This window comes from Diorhabda carinulata, chromosome 7, assembly GCF_026250575.1.
Source record: "Diorhabda carinulata isolate Delta chromosome 7, icDioCari1.1, whole genome shotgun sequence".
In the NCBI taxonomy this organism is placed as follows: Eukaryota; Metazoa; Arthropoda; class Insecta; order Coleoptera; family Chrysomelidae; genus Diorhabda; species Diorhabda carinulata.
In genome coordinates, this window is record NC_079466.1 from 20540769 (window position 1) to 20559314 (window position 18546).

At 30.1% G+C, this 18546-nt stretch overlaps 2 protein-coding genes and 1 long non-coding RNA gene across 4 annotated transcripts; 1 reads left to right on the forward strand and 2 right to left on the reverse strand.

Annotated features, from left to right (window-relative positions):
• Window positions 1–399: 399 nt before the first annotated feature.
• Window positions 400–1666, reverse strand: LOC130896177 (uncharacterized). The gene is made up of 2 exons (XR_009059534.1): window positions 1045–1666; window positions 400–887 (listed from the first exon to the last, which is right to left on the reverse strand). It is a non-coding gene; the product is annotated as an uncharacterized LOC130896177 (long non-coding RNA).
• Window positions 1667–7961: 6295 nt separating this feature from the next.
• LOC130896178 (proline-rich nuclear receptor coactivator 2-like) lies at window positions 7962–11060 on the reverse strand. The gene is made up of 2 exons (XM_057804093.1): window positions 10454–11060; window positions 7962–8268 (listed from the first exon to the last, which is right to left on the reverse strand). The coding sequence occupies exons 1-2, from the start codon at window positions 10626–10628 to the stop codon at window positions 8045–8047; spliced, it is 399 nt and encodes a 132-aa protein (XP_057660076.1). The 5' UTR covers window positions 10629–11060; the 3' UTR covers window positions 7962–8044.
• A 462-nt stretch (window positions 11061–11522) lies between these two features.
• Window positions 11523–18497, forward strand: LOC130896208 (non-homologous end-joining factor 1-like). Of its 2 annotated transcripts, XM_057804140.1 has the most exons (7): window positions 11523–11810; window positions 12010–12043; window positions 12098–12301; window positions 12420–12558; window positions 13737–13869; window positions 14469–14566; window positions 16329–18497. In XM_057804140.1, exons 1-7 carry the CDS (start codon window positions 11803–11805, stop codon window positions 16394–16396), a joined length of 684 nt encoding a protein of 227 aa, XP_057660123.1. In that variant the 5' UTR covers window positions 11523–11802; the 3' UTR covers window positions 16397–18497. The 2 variants fall into 2 exon arrangements, with proteins under 2 accessions (XP_057660123.1, XP_057660122.1); XM_057804139.1 differs by having other exon boundaries at window positions 11792–12043.
• Window positions 18498–18546: the final 49 nt, after the last annotated feature.

Here is an 18546-nt window from a genome sequence, read left to right on the forward strand (position 1 = left end):
CATCATATCTTCATCGTTTTCTCTATGGCTTTTGTATATATATATTTCCGTATTTTGCCTTTCATGTACATGAGAAAAAATTGTTTCCGAAACATGTCGCTAGGTTTACTTGTTAGGTTACTTGTGCCGCTTTCGCCTTAGTGTCTTAAAATGATCGATTCGTTTTGGACGGCAATTGCCGTCATGCCCCATAGGCATTGGCGTCATCATGGCAGAAATGGATGTTGTGATTGTCAATGAATTATTAATTCATTTTATTCGAGCAAGGCCTGTACTTTGGGACAAAGATAGGAATGCGTGGCATGAAGTGTGTCTGGAACTGCTGAAGGATTTCTATAACCTTGAAGACGGCAAAAACAATTACTTTGGTAGGATACAAATAATTATAATGCTATTGAATTGATCTTAAATTTATTTATTCATTTGTTTTAACAACTAAACAAAAGTAACCGAAACATCTAAAAGCATATAAATAAAAAGCCAATCATCTGTAAGGTTAATGCTTATGTTTTCTGGTTTTCTGAATCTGAACTCTCAGATTCTTTGCATTTGCCAGGGAATGCTTCCAACACTTGGCATGAAGTACCTGCAGAGAATGTTTCTCACATTGTTGGCTTTCTCCTCTTATATTGCTACCCATCTCTAGCTCCGACATAATTATGAAGCACTATACAGGTCTTGACAATACCTGTAGTGAAATCTGGTTGTACATTCATGGGACGTTGGAGAACTCACCATTTATTAGTGGGTATTCTTAAAGTGCATTTTCAACAATCAAATGGGTACAAGCGTATGGTACCAACAAATGTTTATGTAAGCCAAATCTGCGTCAGCAATAAAGAAATAAGGTACTTTCGGGATTACTGTTACTGGTAGGCACATCTCATCTAGAATTGATTTCCATAGCTTAGTATCTTTGAAAATAGATGTCACAGTCTTTTCTATAACTTCCAATGTTACCAAACATGTAATGAAATGATTTAGCTCATTCTGTGCAAAATATATGGTTTATAATTAAATGTATTCCCAATACCCTTTGCTTACCCTAAAGTTATTGCCAGCATTTCCACAGGTTGAATAAAATTCCTCATAGTCCTGGAAATAAAACTCAAAAAAATGCAAAATCTCGCAAGTTTTTCGTCTTGCATCGATTTGTACAAAAAGTTGGTATTAGGCTCATTTCACACTCTAGTTCATTTTCAATATTGAGCTGTAAGCTTTTTTAAAGGGTGATAACTACCCCTAATTGTAAAAAATAAAACATTTTAAACCTTAACATGGATAAAATTTGGTTTGGATTAGTTAAATAAGGATTGTTTTATGTTGTGGGATACTATTTCATAATATTTCAACCCTTAATAACATAGCACTTTTAATAATTTAATCTACTTAATCTTAATAGAAAAAAAATATATTACCACATACATTAAAATACGTAGTCAAGTATTAGATACAATGAAATTTACAAATCGTCGTCTTCGTCCTCCTCAAAACCCGTAAAATGATCTTCATAGAAAACGTGTTCGGTAAGCGAGCATCTGTCAGGGCATAATTTGCAGTCACTTTTGTGACAGGTATTAGTGATTGAACAATTTATTTTTCATCACAGTTTAAATAAGGATTTTCATTAACTACGTCATTTAATTCATTGGTTGCTGTTCTACCTTTGATTTTAGTAAAAGCGGGTTCATATGTCAGAGATGAGCCCATTTTTGCAGTGTACATTGTTATCATGCAATTGAATTGAAATGTTATCATTACCTTGATATTTTCGAAAATTGTGTCATTTTCAAAACGCACAAAAGATAAATTTATTATATATCATAGAAACTCTTTTCCACACCACCTTGGAAGTACGCTCATAAATGCATTTATAAACGGATCCCGGAGGTAGAGTTCGAGGCGCGCTTTTTTTTATGTGGTATCCCCTTTAGGCCTAATCCACATTTATTTTGTAAGTATGAACAATTTAATTGAGTCTATATCTGGTTAAATTAGTGATACCAGCTGCCTGAAATTTTTTGAAGAAACAGAAAATAATTTTCAACATTGATTACTTTTAGTGTAACGTAATATGACACAAAAATGATTCTAATTTTGAAATTTAGTCACTCAATTATGCAACAGCTCACTTAAGATAAAAATTAAGTTTAGTTAAAGGTCTATTAAACGAGATTAACTAGTGAAGGAGTAAAATATTAGATTTTAGTAAAACCTTTATTCGACTCGATATTTCTGACTATGAAAGAATCAATTAAATTGTTCAAACTTACAATATATATATTTTTTTTTTCAAAGAACCAAATACAAACATTGATATTACTTGAAAATACTGATTGTGAGAACTAAAAAAATAGTTTTTCATTTTGATTTCATCTCAAAGAGCAAGATAATAAAATGAAAAATAGAAGTCTTAATTTGGGACACTGGGTATGAGAATTAATTCATACTTTGAAATAACATCAGATTGCTAAAACAATCTGATTGATTATTAAAAATAGAATAACGATAATAAACATTGTCACTAGCTTCGAAACAATACAAATATTAATAACAAACATTTTTAATGATATTCTACCAAACAGGTATTTTCAATAGGATGCGTGTTTCGTTTATAAACGTACCATCTTCAGAAATAATGGTAAGTTGTCAAATAGTGAAAAAAAGTAAGTGTAAAGTCAATATAAAGTGTATTTGGAATATAATATTCATAACAATTTACAATTGTTGAGTTTTTTTCACATTGAATATTAGTTTTTCATTTATATTGATATAAATGATATGTTAAGGAAACTAGTCAATTTGAGAAATTGTTTTACTTGCTGAGACATACAATAATTTTATACGTTCTGACTGTCTTAACCACAATTTGGCAAATGAATTTTGAGTAGAAACAATTGAAATGTTCAGTTTTGAAAAATCTCTAAACTAAATTGTGGAGAAACTACCAAAATTAGTTGTTTTGTTGCTTGTTTGTAGTAATGCAACCATGTAACAAAGCCAATTTTAATCAATCGTTTATTCAAGTCCACGAGGAATGAAAGGTATTGACAATACCAAGCTTCCCGTTTACTGGAGAACAAACAAAAAAACATGGGTTATATCTGCTATATTAAACGACTGGTTTTAAAATTGTTTTGTCAAAAAGTATTTTACCAAAAAAAAACAAAATAGAAAACGAAGAATTCCTACATAGTGAAATTTTAATAAATACATGTAAAAAAGTAAAAAAATAATGATAATTCGAAAGGTGAAACTTTTGAAAATTTTACTAAAAAAAGATGTCGGTGGAACGTTATTTCAGATAGTACCAATAGCCAATTCGATGTAAACTCTCTTTAACAAGAAAAAATAAACATGAAAATCATATGCCCTGTTATTTGGGGGATTACTGTAATAATAGATGAGGTAATATTTGGTTATGCTAGAACAGCAAATAAAAATATTTAATGAAAAAATATTTCAAATACTTCAAAAGTGAGAAAATTCTACTGTTCGCAACAATATGATGATTAAATGAAAAATCTTTTAATTTCTGACAAGTTTCCTTAAAAAAAAAGTCTAATGCTCCAAAATATAAAGTTTTTCATTGCTTATGACAAAAATATATTCTAATTACTGGTATTACGTTTCATTAATTTGTTTCAAATAAAATTAATTTACTTAGTATCACACTGGAAATAAATTAATTTGCCTTCTTTTCATTTAAACTATTAAACAATTTTTTTGTACTATTTTACAAATTTCATGCTCCTCTTTTAGGGTTAACAAAATATATTCGAAGAACAATGTTTGTATCAAGATCTTTTTAGGCTCATTTTAATAAATTTGATCGGAGGCATCCCCATAAAAAGTAAGAAGATAATTTGGAGGAAGAGAGAAAAAATAGGTGGGATAGAAGGAGAATTTTTACACAAATAATATTGCAATAACAAACACATCAACAATTTTAAGTAGAAGTTGTGCTTATATTATACAAATTAGAAGGTACATTGAAAAAAATGTTTTCAACATTTTTTTCCATATACACTCTATTATACAGACTTATAAATAATACTAAAAAATGTTTTAGGAACATTTTTAAACTTAAATTAGAATTTTGATTTGTTTGTTATCTTTATATAAATATATTTACTTTAGAAGGGTGTTGTTTTGTGTAAAAAGGGAATAAAGGAATAAGGACAAAGGTATCACAGATGTTAAGGTGAAGATAAGATGTACATAATTACTTTTGAAATTATTACAATATTGCAAATGCTGAAAATAAAGGCATTTCAAAAAAAATTAGTGAACAATGGTTGAGATCCGAGATTCTAAAACTAATAAATCTAAAAATAAACATTTATTATTATTAGAGATCCTACTTTAACCGCCAAAAATAAAGTAAAAAATCTATTAACTCTCTCTATATATATTATAAATTATTATCCGGAAAAAATTACTAAAAATTAAAGAAAATATAGAAATGTAAACGAGTAGAACCTCTAACTTTTATTAAAAAAAAAACTAGAAATCACCGATTGATAGTATTATTGCACATCACTACAATTTGTGAAATATTGGAAATAAAATTACTTGAGACAATAAGAACAATTCAAAAACAAATATCCTACTTTTTTTAATAAATTTTTTAATTTTTTTTATACTTAAGAAAGTTTTGATATATTCTTTAACATATTTTTTGACTATTTTCTGCACTTAAAACATTTACAAATGCTCTAGATAGAAAATAGAAAATAAATTTTTTTCATTAAAATGTTAAATAATTATCAAAATCCTTTCACAACTTTTACAACATCTAACACCAATTCCACAAAAAATTAAATTGAAAAAAGACAAAATGAAACGAAAACTGAATACGTTCAAGTAATTTTTTTCCAAAATATCCAACACAACATCGAATGATGAGTAAAATCTCAAGTTTATCATCACAACGTCATTTTGTAGTCTCTTGTAAAAATCAAAAGTATGCAAAAGTTAACGCGTGATCATATACTCAGTTAAAGCTTCGTTTGACTTAAAACTACCTTAAAATCTAGAGTGATTATACATTTGTACTGCCTTAACAAAAATATTCGTCTTTAATTGACGATTTCAATAAACCGTTATGCTTCTGACAAACCGGAAAAGATAAAAGCGCCCTTAGCTATACAATTATAGTCAAAAAAAAATCAATTATTCCAATATCCAACATGTCTCTATAATACTCGATTATTAAAAAAATCAGTACTGCTGATTACCATCAGCGTCAAATATTACCGAGAATGTTAGGAGAAATATATAAAACATTTATAATTTCACAAATAAATTCCACCAAAAATATTCCTGTTCAAATTGGAGATCTTACTATCATCAAAACCAACTTGCTTTGTCCAGCAACGCCAATCTCAACACAATTATGGTAAAAATAAACCATGAAATGAGTTTACTTCAACAGTAACGACATTAATTATGTCACTGATTCAATAAAGTAAAATTTAAGACACCAGTCAATCAATTCCTTGATTGGCTTGTGTTTTAAATTTTTTGTGCCCACGTTGTAGAAAAACATTATTCGAATCCCATAATTTTTAAACTTCAAGCTTGAAATATTCAACAGTTGTCACTCCACAGGGTTATTGAGCATAGAAAAAACCTAAAATATTAGAAATCTTCTGCAGGACAATTGCCCCAGTTTTAAAGGTTGTCTTGATATAAAATATTGAAAAGCAACATTGAAAACTGAGCCAATCTGAGTGTAACTTGGTACAAGTTGCATTTTTTCTAAGTAGAACTAGTTACAAACAACATGAGTAGAAGGATAAACGATACAGATAAAATGGTGTAGCCTAGCTGGTTTTTAAACAATGATTGTAATGTTTTGATTTGTAAATACGAACAACAGCTTAATCACAGCGTAGGTGGAATATCTACCACCACTCTGCACCAACACTATACACCCTTCGATAAACGAGTTACAGTTTACAAACTACCTTAATTCAAAAACTTTCCTTATCTAGAGACAGTGTATTTATGAGTGGTTTTCAGTATAAACAAAGCTTTGTAACAAAATAAAAAGTTAATGGAAAATGGGATGGTTCATTGAACTACTACATTGAGATAGTTATACAAATTTTTACACTTACGGAATTCTAAAATTGTTAAATTGTAGATGTATTAGTCTAAGGGCGCTAATTTCTTAACTCTTTCAAATTATCACACACTCGATCTGTTTAGAGCGAGCTGCTCAAAATTACGAGAAAAAAAACTTAAATGTTATACTCTTACAATTTTTAACAGTTGTACAAAATCACATTTAGAAAGAGACTAAGTCGAATGTTAAAACATCTACAATCTAAGCATCTGCGGTTATCATAAACGCAGACGCGTATATCACAGCGCGGCTGAACAGGACAATCATATTCACGATTCTACCACATGTAAGGGTTTTCTTTAGTATGTTCAAATTTGGTGTTATACAAAAATGTACTGCAGTGTTTTAGAGAATAGCCAATACAACTCTAAATAGCCTCAACTGCTTACTCAGAGTATTCTCACATGGGGAAGGTAGAGGTATTGGAATAGACCATAATAGAAATAACCAATCATCGCTGTGCTTTAAGATTCATTTCTCTATGCTACCAAAGAATAAAAGTGATATTTGAATATATGAAATCTTTTAACCGATTTGTATAAATATATATTTAAATTAAATTCATACTACTGATGACGGGAGACTAATGTTACTAATATATACATATTTAGAAGCGAATAGTGCCTTTATTGACCAGTAGCATACAGAAAAGTTCAACAGATAATAGCAGTGATTGGTCTATTTCAAAATCTCTATCCTCCTCATGAGACCATACTCTCCAATAAAATTTGCAGAAATATTATGTAAATTTCGGATAATTGAAACACAATGGAAATTCAGAAAATTACTATTTATGAAATTCTAATACATTAAACATTTATCATCCTTAAATGAATTTTCTGAGCATCCATAGTTCTTGCCACATCAAATTGTTAATCTTCAACAAAGATCATTTCCGAAAATTACAAATTATCACGTGTACACTTTAAAAATATTTTATCTGCGTTTTTTGTACGTTTTTTTTTGTTATTTTTCTAAGGGGAGCAGATAAAATGTTTTCTATAGTTCTTAAATGGGAGGAAAACTTAGCAGAGAGCAATTTCTTTTTAATATTCTTGCATCTCGCCTAAAAAATGTTTAAGTCAATTTGTTTCATTTGAATGAATAAAATTTGGGAAACATCTTGCATTTTTAAAAATGTAATAAGTACATTATCAATAGATAATAATTATAGTTAATTGATATACAAGGTATATTTGAGAATTAACAATATCAAAATTTACCAACAGAATTGATTCTCAGTATAAATTGGAAAAACGTTGAAAAGATGTCTAAAGTGGTCTAATCGTTAATCGCCTTACTTTGTTCCATATAATTAAACCTAGAACTAATTAAACCTTATTCTATCATTTGTCATTAATTGGGAAGATTCGAAATTACTATCTGAAATATTAAGTGCATTCCATACCTAACCAGCAACTATTGTATCTTGTTATTCAATGAACATAAAAGTGCTAATTTTCAAATATACCTTGTATATAATTTTTGTACACAAAAAATTTTTTCGATACTCGAAATATGTGGATTTCTAAAAAGATCATAAAATAAAGTCAAATAATTTGTAGAAGTTGCATTGGCAAAGAACAAAATGAGTTGTAGTAGAAGAAAACCCTAAAATCTAATCTAAAAGCGCTCTCACTGTACTTAATGGCACCTGTAACTTTATAGAACGCATCGAAAAATAAAAAAAAAGAACTTCATAGAAATAACTATCAAGTTCTATACAATTATTAAAATATTGTCGTGTTCACTCGCTAACCAATCAATCTTAAAATTAATCACATAATTCTCTGGATATCTTGTTGTTCACAATCATTTTTTAGCATCATTTCTTTTCTCTTATCGCAACAGTAAATACAAAGATCGTCTATTATTTTTTGCTGTTGCGATTAAGGATTTTTGCTCAGTGGGTCAGGCTTGAACCTTTAGCAACATTTTAAGTTGCTGTGTTACGTCCCTGTGATCGGAAGATGCAGGAATCGCTAAATGCGAGTGGAAATTCAACCTCGTCGGTCGGAATGCCTGCGTCCAATGTTTCGGAGGCAGTGGTAGAGCCGAAGGCAAAGGGGGCTCTGAAAACTTGCAGCCAGCATAGTGGCCTGCCACCAAACTGGGCGGTGTACGAGAACCAGATCCTTAAAAAATTTATATAGATAATAAATAAATTGACCTTCACATAATTTAAAAACATATCCCATTTCTTTCTTCACTGTTTATATTTGATAGTAGTACACGACTTTTTTTTCAAAAAAAATATTTCCTCTACTCCGTCTGGTTCTTAGTAAAAAGCTATACGTAAGTGCTCACTGTCCCAATACAATTAACTGACACAAAGCATGCGCGGGACAACTTATTTAATTTTTGTTAATATTAAATTAAACTGAACAAATATTTATATAAGGTGAGCAATTATCAGCGAATGTTTATCGATCGGGCATGGGTGGAATTTTTTATTTTTTTCGTGAATGACGTGCTAAAATTCCCAATGACCTTGAAAAACTTGAAACTCAATAAAAAATTTTCTAATGCTGACCAAATAATAAAACCAACTGACCTTTTATGACCAAATTTTGGAATTTCAGATGGTATAATTGGTCAATCGAAATTCCTCACATGGGGTGCTAGGATCATGGGCTTGTAGTTAGGTTAGGTCAGGAGTAGATTAATTTTACTACTCAAATGATTTCAATTATATTCAACAATTTAAGCTTGGATTATGCAGCCATAACTAAAAATTACCATTGAACTAACAAATTAAATTACTAATTGAAAGACACTGAAATGGTACTTGTAGTTTATGAAGAAAATTAACAGTAAGTTTAAATTAAAATTAAACTAAGAGTTCGCCAACTTTCAACTTATTAGTTTAATTCTTTAATTTTGTGAGGTTATGAGTACAAAATTCATGAGGTCAGTCTGTATTTGAGGTACTGCTTTGTTTAGAACATCCTTGTTCTTTGTTTATGGAAATATTAATAACATTATTGCGGCAATTTCCACAGTGGTGTTTCATTTTTGGATCTGATATAAAAAAATAGGAAAAAGCAATGCTGGAAGTCAGCAGTGTCCTTTAGACAATGAAACACTGATAGACTGTGTGAGAAGCTTTCCACATTTGTATAACAAAATGGACCCATACAGGGAATGACTATTGGTTTACCAGTAATTTATAATTATTCTTAATTTACTGCATAAGTCAAAAAATTACCAAGAAAGTTTGGTTTAATGTTAATTTAGTTTTAATTTTGGCTGCATAAACCAAGCTTCACCCTTCCATTTCTTTTTAATAAATACAAAAAATGAAAATAACATAATTTTATTGCTATCACTTATTGATTCCTTTTATATTTATAGTTAATTTCAATAACAGAAAAGGTAATTCCATAATATATTTACCAGTAGTAAGTAATCACTACATAAACAATTTTATAATGTGACAAAAAATCGTCACATTTTAATGAATAAAGTGAACGACCTCGACAGATAAGAAGGATTGAAGGGGTTCATATAAGATTAATGATTAAAAATAAACTGTAAGAATGACAATCAATACTAAAAATTACTTTAGCCAGGAAAGATATGAAAATACATTGCATTCTATTTTTGATACAGTGCAACTTAGTTTCACTAGAAAAATCAAGACTTCAATGAACAAATTCACATTAGCAAAAACTTGAATAAAGTAAAAGATATGAAAATAAATTCAAAGAATTCTAATATCAAGTCCTGTTCCAGTATCAAAGATTAAAATTATTCAAAATATTAATTTCTTATGTTATATACTGTTTATTGTAAATTAGAAATACAGGGATTAAACATTTTGAAAAGAATTATATTTGAACCAAGAATGCCACAGTAAAATTGAGCTGTCGGGGAGTGACATATATGGAGAAGAGATGTGATTTTCTAAAATTATTCAACTCATAGCATTAGAAAGCATCCTGGCACGACATAGGTAAACTTGAAAAGCCTTATAATCAATAAAATACAGATCTTCCAATAATATAGTACAATTAATCATAAACATGCTAGGTATTCAAGAACAAAAGTCTAAAATGTTTAATATTTAATAACAAATATTCTTTTATAAATGTAATAATTATATTCGTAAAATAATAAATATCTAATTATCATTAGAAAATATTATTGATAGCACTAAAAGAAAAAGGGAACTAGTAGAATCCTTAAAATGATTTTTTAAAGGGAAGTTTGAATAATAAAAGCACTAAATTTAGTAAAAAAAAGTAGCAGAATACATTGTAGTGGAGTAATTCACAAACACGTGTTTGTATAATTGAGAAATAAAACAAAAATAAATACCATTAGGTGAGTGTCCCCTTGTAGAGTTCAGCATTTGAAAGGAAGATTCTCCTCGTTTTGAAGAATTCTTGGGGTAAGTGCCCTGATGATAATGAGCTTTGGAGGGATGTTTAAGAGCACGTGAATTTATACCAACTATTCTTCCACCCTCTGAGTGTTTCATAGCCATTGCCATATTGAGCAAAATTAATTTCACCACAAAGTCCTTTGTCTTTGTTAAATTAATCGATTATCAACACACTATATTCACTTTGTATCTGCTTTATCACAGATTATTAAGAAGAATTTTGCGTTTAAAAACTATCAGTACGACGCAAATTTTGCTCGCTTTCACAAAATGGACGATGATAATAAGTAGAACAAAAACAAAGAACAATCAACTACACTTCACATATGTGAGGGACTTTCTCTTTGTCTTCGTTATTTTTCTACGCAACTTCTCACGTGAGCCTATACTACTAATAACAAATAGTTCACTCAACTAATAAACACTGCTTTTAAACGCAAAATTCTAAAAATACTTCCATATCTGCTTTCTAGAAATTTTATTTATATCTGATCGACATCACCTTCGTGGGCATATACAAATATCCCCTTCTCTTACTAATGTCCCACCAATCCAAATCGTCAATAACGTTTACATCTGCCCTACCTTTATCGATTAATAACCAGTTTTGTTGATGTCATATGTTCTAAAGCCGAGTTTAGAGGCTACGAATCGCTACGATTTCTCATGTAAACAGGATATTGTAACGATTTGACTAGTTCGACGACTTCTTTTTCGTATTCTGTTGTTTTATTTCGAGATATGTATTCAGTTGAATGCCATATAATTTCAAATTTTTCGAGAGTTTTTAACTGAATCTATTGAACTATATTGAAGTTTTAGTTGCTTGTAGCCCTTGAAAACAATTAATTTTCGTACCAAAATAAAAAAACATACCCTAGACTAATCTAAAAGGAATTTGATCAGTTTGCAAACAACACTGATGAAAAAATGAATGCAATGAATAGTGTACACGATTTATAAGAAATAATTATAAAAAATGGATCATTTTTCAAAATCTGGGCCAGGTGTGGATGTGTATATAAACCTAATTTGATATTTTGACTGTTTACATTTTCTAAACAATCAGTGCACTGCACCTTGCTTTCTTTTCAAAAACCACTGCAGCTCTACTTTCTCCTTGGACTTCAATACCACAACAATACTTCATACAATGCAGTCAAGAATAAATATGGGAAAAGAAAAAGTTTTATGTAAATGTAACGTGTAAAATATATTTAAGTGGTGGTTTATCAGGGGCAATAATTCTTCTTTTTTCCTATATTTTCTTTGACAACATAAAATGATTAGGTTAGAATTTGAAAATAGTAAATAAATATTTGGCTTGAATAATTGCATTAATTTAGAGTCAGTAAAAAGTATTTTAAATATTTCCAAGAATGTGGAAAATTTTTATTGTTAAAGAAGATATTTTTATGTTAAAATTTTTTAAGAATGTTAATGATTATGAAATATTTCTAACAGATATTAATAAAATTTGGTCCTGTAGGATATCAGAAAGTATATTAATCGAAAAATTTAAGGTATATTCAACTTTTTATAACTGTTGTTATTGTTATGATCACGTATACTTTTAGGAAAACAATCCGGCAATTGAAACTGATAATGTGGAAAGTTTAAGATATACTTTGATGATGTTGAATGAAATTGATCAAGGGGAAGTTACTGTTACTATTCAAGACAATATTTTAAAACTAAAAATAATAAAATTATCAGATTTCACAACTTCTAAATTTAAAATGAAATTCGGACTAGAACTCCATGAGGCTAAAAATGAACTGGTAACTAACCTAATACCTAATAATTTTTCAAGGCATATATTTCAAATTTGGGTCATGCAAGAATATAATTATATGAAATAATAGTTTATCAAAGGAATGAGACAATAATTTTTTTAAGTTTACAAGAATTGTAACAGTGCCTTTAGTGAAAACAGTTATTCTCTTGGAAAAACAGCAACAGATGTTAAGTAATTTATTGAAAAAGAAAGATAGAGAACTGGAAGAATATCAAATGGATAAGGGAGAAATTTCACGTGGTATGTCAAAATTGTAATATAAAATTAATGAGTTATTATTTAATATCATGAGTCATATTATTTAAATTTTTTTGTTGCTTTTAAACTGTATATTAACCATATCACCCTATACCCTAAGGTCTATGGGGGCATGTTCCCAGGGGGTGCAATGCCTAGAAAATAAATATTTAAGAAAATATCTAGAAATAGAAATAAATAGCCACAACTTATCATTACACACTGTGTGGAGTTCATATTTATTGCTAAAAACAATAAAAAAATTTTCAGTAACAAATAAGTTTATTGAAAAAAATAATAAATTCGTATTAAGTGCATATATAAAAGCAGTTATAAAGTAAAAACAACTCAGATATATATTAAAGATAAGACTGGGACTTATCTATGGAAATCCCAGATGGCTGCAGCCCTCAACTGAATTCCCAGTTGTTGGAGTTGAGATGAATTTGTTTCTTTATATTGGGCAGAATTCATACAGCATGAATTTGTGTCTTTACGTGATAATAAATCGCTTTTCATTAAATCACTCTTTAAAACAAGAAAATTTATCTAAATCAGTCTTCCTCTCAAGCTCCTGAACGGCACTAACGACTGAATGTTGGAAAATTGTAGTTTTAACCGATTAATTCCTGAAACGCAACGGACTTTATCTACTGTCTTTGGATAAATCTAACATTATCCGGGTAATTACACTACTATCCTATAAAGCCTGTAAGTAGTCAAAACATCAAATTTTCATCTGTCTTTCAAAAATTATTCAAAAAAACTAATTTTAAAACAGAAGAAACCTAAAATCAAGATGATTTAGAAACATATATCAAATAGCGCAGACATTAGTTTTTACTTCGATAGTATCTCTGCCCAAATACGACTGATCCTTTGCTTCTTTATGCTTCTTGGTATAAATTTCTTCCTACTTTCTCAAATTTCTCCATATCCTTGATGAACACACCTACACTTACAATTACATTGTCTAGCCCTTCAAACCTTTTATAGGGCGCTGGTTCTTATTTGGTTTGAAAGACCAGATAACATAATTGTGAGTTAGTTGGAGTAACATTATTTAATGGTATGTTCAGTATAATTATCATTATATTCAAAATATACGATTAATATTAACCTTAAATTCATCCTAAGTCAACTTTTCTTCTTCAAATAATTTTTTTCTGAAATGTTTTCAGCTGATTTAATTACCGAAAAGTTCCAACAGGAAATGCTAGTATCATCCAGTGATAGATTAATGTTAAATGTGTTTGGAAAATATACAGATGAAATTGCAAAAAAATATGGTTCCACAGAAGAGAAAGTTCCAGAGTGAGTTTCAAACATTTTTATACTGCTCTCATTGTATTTTCCAATCATAAATACCATTTTTGACCATTTTTAATACACTTTACATAACTCATTTAGCATTCAATGTTTTCCTCCGTGTAACCAAGTGCCAATGTTTAACTATATGAACCAAATAGCGACGCTCTTCAGCTCGGATCTCAAACCAAAACAAGAGATGTTAAACCACCCTGATGAGACGTAATAACGTCGAAACTAGTCAATGGTTACAAACTTCTCCTTGTAATTGCAGGGCATTGGGGATGTTAATGTCGACAATAAGGTCGATTGACTTCACGCTCTTCAGAGGAGAAGTAATTTAATACACCCTGTGATTTCTTCCAGTGGGGCATTCTCAGTGACCGAGTTTTAGCAAGAGGACCATGTACTCTTCCCTTTATCTGAACTGCAATCGAAGAAATATTTGAAACTACACGTATAGCTCTTTAATAAATTAATTTTGATGCTCCATTTTTTTCTCTCATTACGACTTCTGTATATCAAAAATATTTAGCTCATTTTTATTAAACTCTTTGTTTATATTATTATCTAGGACTAATTTTATTAATTCATTTTTGTTATAGAATTGAGGTAGAATCTTGGAACGCTGTGAAAAAGAGAAGAAAAATTTATAATAAAGAAACTGCAGAAAAATCCAAATGTAGAAAAATTATTTATAAAGGTGAAAAGTCTACATAAATTATCAATTATTATTATTATTCTATATTTTTAAGTATTTTAAACGGATACATTTAATAAAAATTTCATTATTGTTGTTTTTTACCGATAAAAACGATGGACTGGAAGTTATATATTGGCAGATCCGACTGTTTTCAAACCAATTATAGAAATAAATGAAGAGTTGGAACAATATCTGCTCACAATTTAGGGCATAGAAGGAGGGAACTAAAAAAATTCAACAAAAGGCAAATTTAGAACTTTTTTTTAGAAACTAAATCCTCAAAACTCATTTAACTATGTTGGGATTGTGGATTAGGTATCGGCGTATTTATGAAAAATAATTAAATACGTGAATAAATGGAAGATTATTTTATTTATATTAGAGTTTTGGAGGTATGTCCTTACAATGTTAAGGATCGGAGAGAACTGACTACCTACTACTTAAACCTAATATATTTTAGGTTTTTATTAGCTCTGTTTGCGGTAGATATCTCGAACATGTTCTGTCACCAGGTTGATGCACACTTTGAAATTGTGTTCAGGACTTGAAATTCTGTGTTCGTAGAACAAGCGTAGATTTCTAATTCCGAACGTGTTCTGAATACGTTCAATGTATCCTCGGACATGGGTAAGGATTAAATACTAGGTGAGAGAATAAAATGTATATACAGTCGAACTCCAATAATTCGAACTGCAAGGGACCGTAGCAAAAGTTCGAATTATCGAGGTGTTCGAATTATCGGAGTTGTGCACATTTACATACATATATGTATGCATTTCGATGCATCTTTCCATTTTATAAATAAATAAATATGTTATGGGTATATAACATGTTTATTTATTTATTTATTTATTTAAAATAATAATTTGTATACGTTTGAAGAATTTTTGGTCCTAAAAAGGACCGATTATTTATCTTAAAATAAAAAAAAAATACATATATTTATTTTTTTGTAAAGAAATCAGCTATGCTAGATTGCTTCATGCTGACGATTTTTTCCTTTGAAGCAAATCGAGTGATTCGACAAAATATCGTCGTCTTACCTAGAATCTGAAGATTCGAATTTTTCAATTTTTTTCAACACTAACAGTTCGAATTTTTTAATACCTTTGTACATACATAATTTATACAAGAAAAATTCGAATTTTTCAATTATTCGAACATCAAAAATTCGAACTTTTCAATTATTTAAACGCCAAAAATTCGAATTTTTCGGTAATTAACACAGAAAATACGAATTTTTTTGATAATTCGAACTTCAAAAGTTCGAATTATCGAGGTTTTTTTACATGTGTTAGTAATAGGAATGTCAAGGGACCGACGCAAAAGTTCGAATTAACGAGGAATTCGAATTATCGGTGTTCGAATTATCGGAGTTCGACTGTAATTAACTAGCCGAAGATTTTTTTAATATAAGTACGTAAAAAAACCACATAGGCTAGATGTTATTTCGTAGTAAATATCACAAAAAACATGAATGCTCATGCGCCCGATTGAAAATCTTTCCCCTTGTCCGAGCATACAAGAACAAAGGCATTTAAATCCTGAACATGGTTTATTAGCATGACGAACGCACAATTTCAAACTGCGCATGAATCTGATGACAGAACACGTACAGAATATCTACCGCGAACAAAGCAAATGTATTTTAAAAACGTTGTGGTTGACTTTATATTCACAAATATCAAGAATAAATCTTCGGTCAGTTAATTACATACATTTTATTCTCCTAGCTAGTTTTGAATTCAAATTACAATTTTAGATGTTCTTAAATGGTTCGTGGAGGAACGCTTGCTCAGAACATATTCTGAACAAAGCATGCGCGTTTGATACGTCCAGAAGATATTCAGAATACATTCGGAATGTGTCCAAATTATCTACCGCGAACGAAGCTGTTATCTCTTTTATATTCAAACTTATACCTGGTTTTAAGACTTACAGCTCGAAAATTTTTATTTTTAGAAAATACCAAAACAAATTCTTTCAAGAGATTTAAAACTTTACTTGAAAGTGAATAATTTTTGCACTTAATATTCCCACAGACTATCATTTAATCACAGGGTTAACTTTATATTATTGAGTATATTTGATTACAGATAAACTTTAACACGTTGAACCCCAACCAAAATTGATAAACTTTTCCCTGGCCCAAATTTTTTTGTGTTTTTATACATTTTGTTCTCTTCTTTGTCCTTTGAATTTATGCTTTTATGTAGACTGTACAAAAATGGGCCAAGGGTTTTAAGGATACTATAAGAGATCAAAAATAATGTTTTTGGGTGAGATCATATTTACTTAACTGCTGTTTATTTTGTGTTGAAAAGTTTAGAATGATGTGTGACTCATTTATACCTGAGCTCTTTCTCATGGGTTGGTAAGATTATTTTGATTTATGACCCATCCAAATTTTGGATAGTCCTCACAACAACATATTTTTCCCTTAAGCCCTAGAGAAGATTTCATTAAAATACGCCGAGTGGTCCATAGGACCGCTCTGGGCTATGCGAAAAGTTCAATTGCGGGCCTATGGACCGCACTGGGGCTCAACGTGTTAAATAAAAAACAGAATCGTTCTCATATGCGGGAAAGAAATGAAACCCCATAAAAGCTCATATGTGTAATGGAAGGTACTTAATCATCAAATCGGTCTCAAAAGTTTCTGTCTAGTATAACTAAATGGGTTTGTTCCAAACCATCAAAAAACTGTCCTTGGTACGGTGACGATTCTGCGCAATAGAGATTACGTATTCCAACCGGGCGGTTACCGTTATACGAACGATTCTGTTTTGTGTTCCAATCGAGTTAAGTATCGTTTGTGAACCGTTTCAGGGACGGTCTTTTCGATACTTGGTTGATAACAAGTACTGTTATGAGGTTGCGCAGAATATGTCTATAAACGCTTCCGATAACCGTTCCAAGTACGGTCCCGACTTGCAGGTTGGAACAAACCTCTATTTAACTTCAAGAATCCAAACAGAAAACCTAGCTACCTTGAACAGCGTGTCGAAAGCGACAAAGTGGCAGCCAAGTGATTACGAGCTGTAGTTTTGTTTTTGGTTACACCACTCCCATTGCCCTCTGTTCCCTTCAAGTCGACTTTTACCTATTTGTCAACAATGTACTACCTGACTGTTCATTAGTCAAGTAGCAACGACTTTATGAGTTCACATAAAGTCAGATATTGGAATTGGTCGCAGTTCTCCATAACTGTATGCCATACGTCCACACTGGATTGAGGATAGCCTCATATACTAGCAACTTGTTTTCAATGGTTAATTCTGAGTTTCTACCAATTAACCACTAGATCTGCCCGAATTTATGTCCCAGCTGCTTCCTTTTGGTAAATATTTGCTTTTGCCTGGTTAATCGTCTGTCAAGATGAACGTCTAGATATTTTGCATCGGTAGCTTGAGTTAGTCTTCTCTCTTGGTTTGATTTGATTTGACACGCCATTTTTTTAAACAAATATCTATTTGATTAGGATTATTCTGGAGATTTCGAGATGCCAGGATTGCAGTTTCATGACTTTAGAATCTAATAAGGCTGATAACGTAACACTTTGGAAACGTCATTGCAACAAGGTGTTGAAGTATAAAATTTTCGTACCGAATTTCCTACGAGTTTCAATTAATTTCCGTACCTAAATTATTTATCGGCTGCGAATGAAAAAGTCATATTTTGTTCGAGTTAAACTCAAAAAATTCACTTTTTGACCAATTTCAACAGAAGAAGCCATTTTTTATCAAAAGAAAAAAAAGTTTTTCTTTTCATCGTAACAATTCCATAACATTAATTTCCTGGAATGATTAAAGAAAATAAAAACCACGTTTCTTACTAAAATAAAATTATAGACAATTTTCTTCAATTTCCATATAAATAATTATCTGTTTCATAGTTGTTTTTATCCAATTAAAAAAAATTTGAATCAAAATATTGTTTTATTTTCAAAATGCATATTATCACGTAATTATATTTTCCTG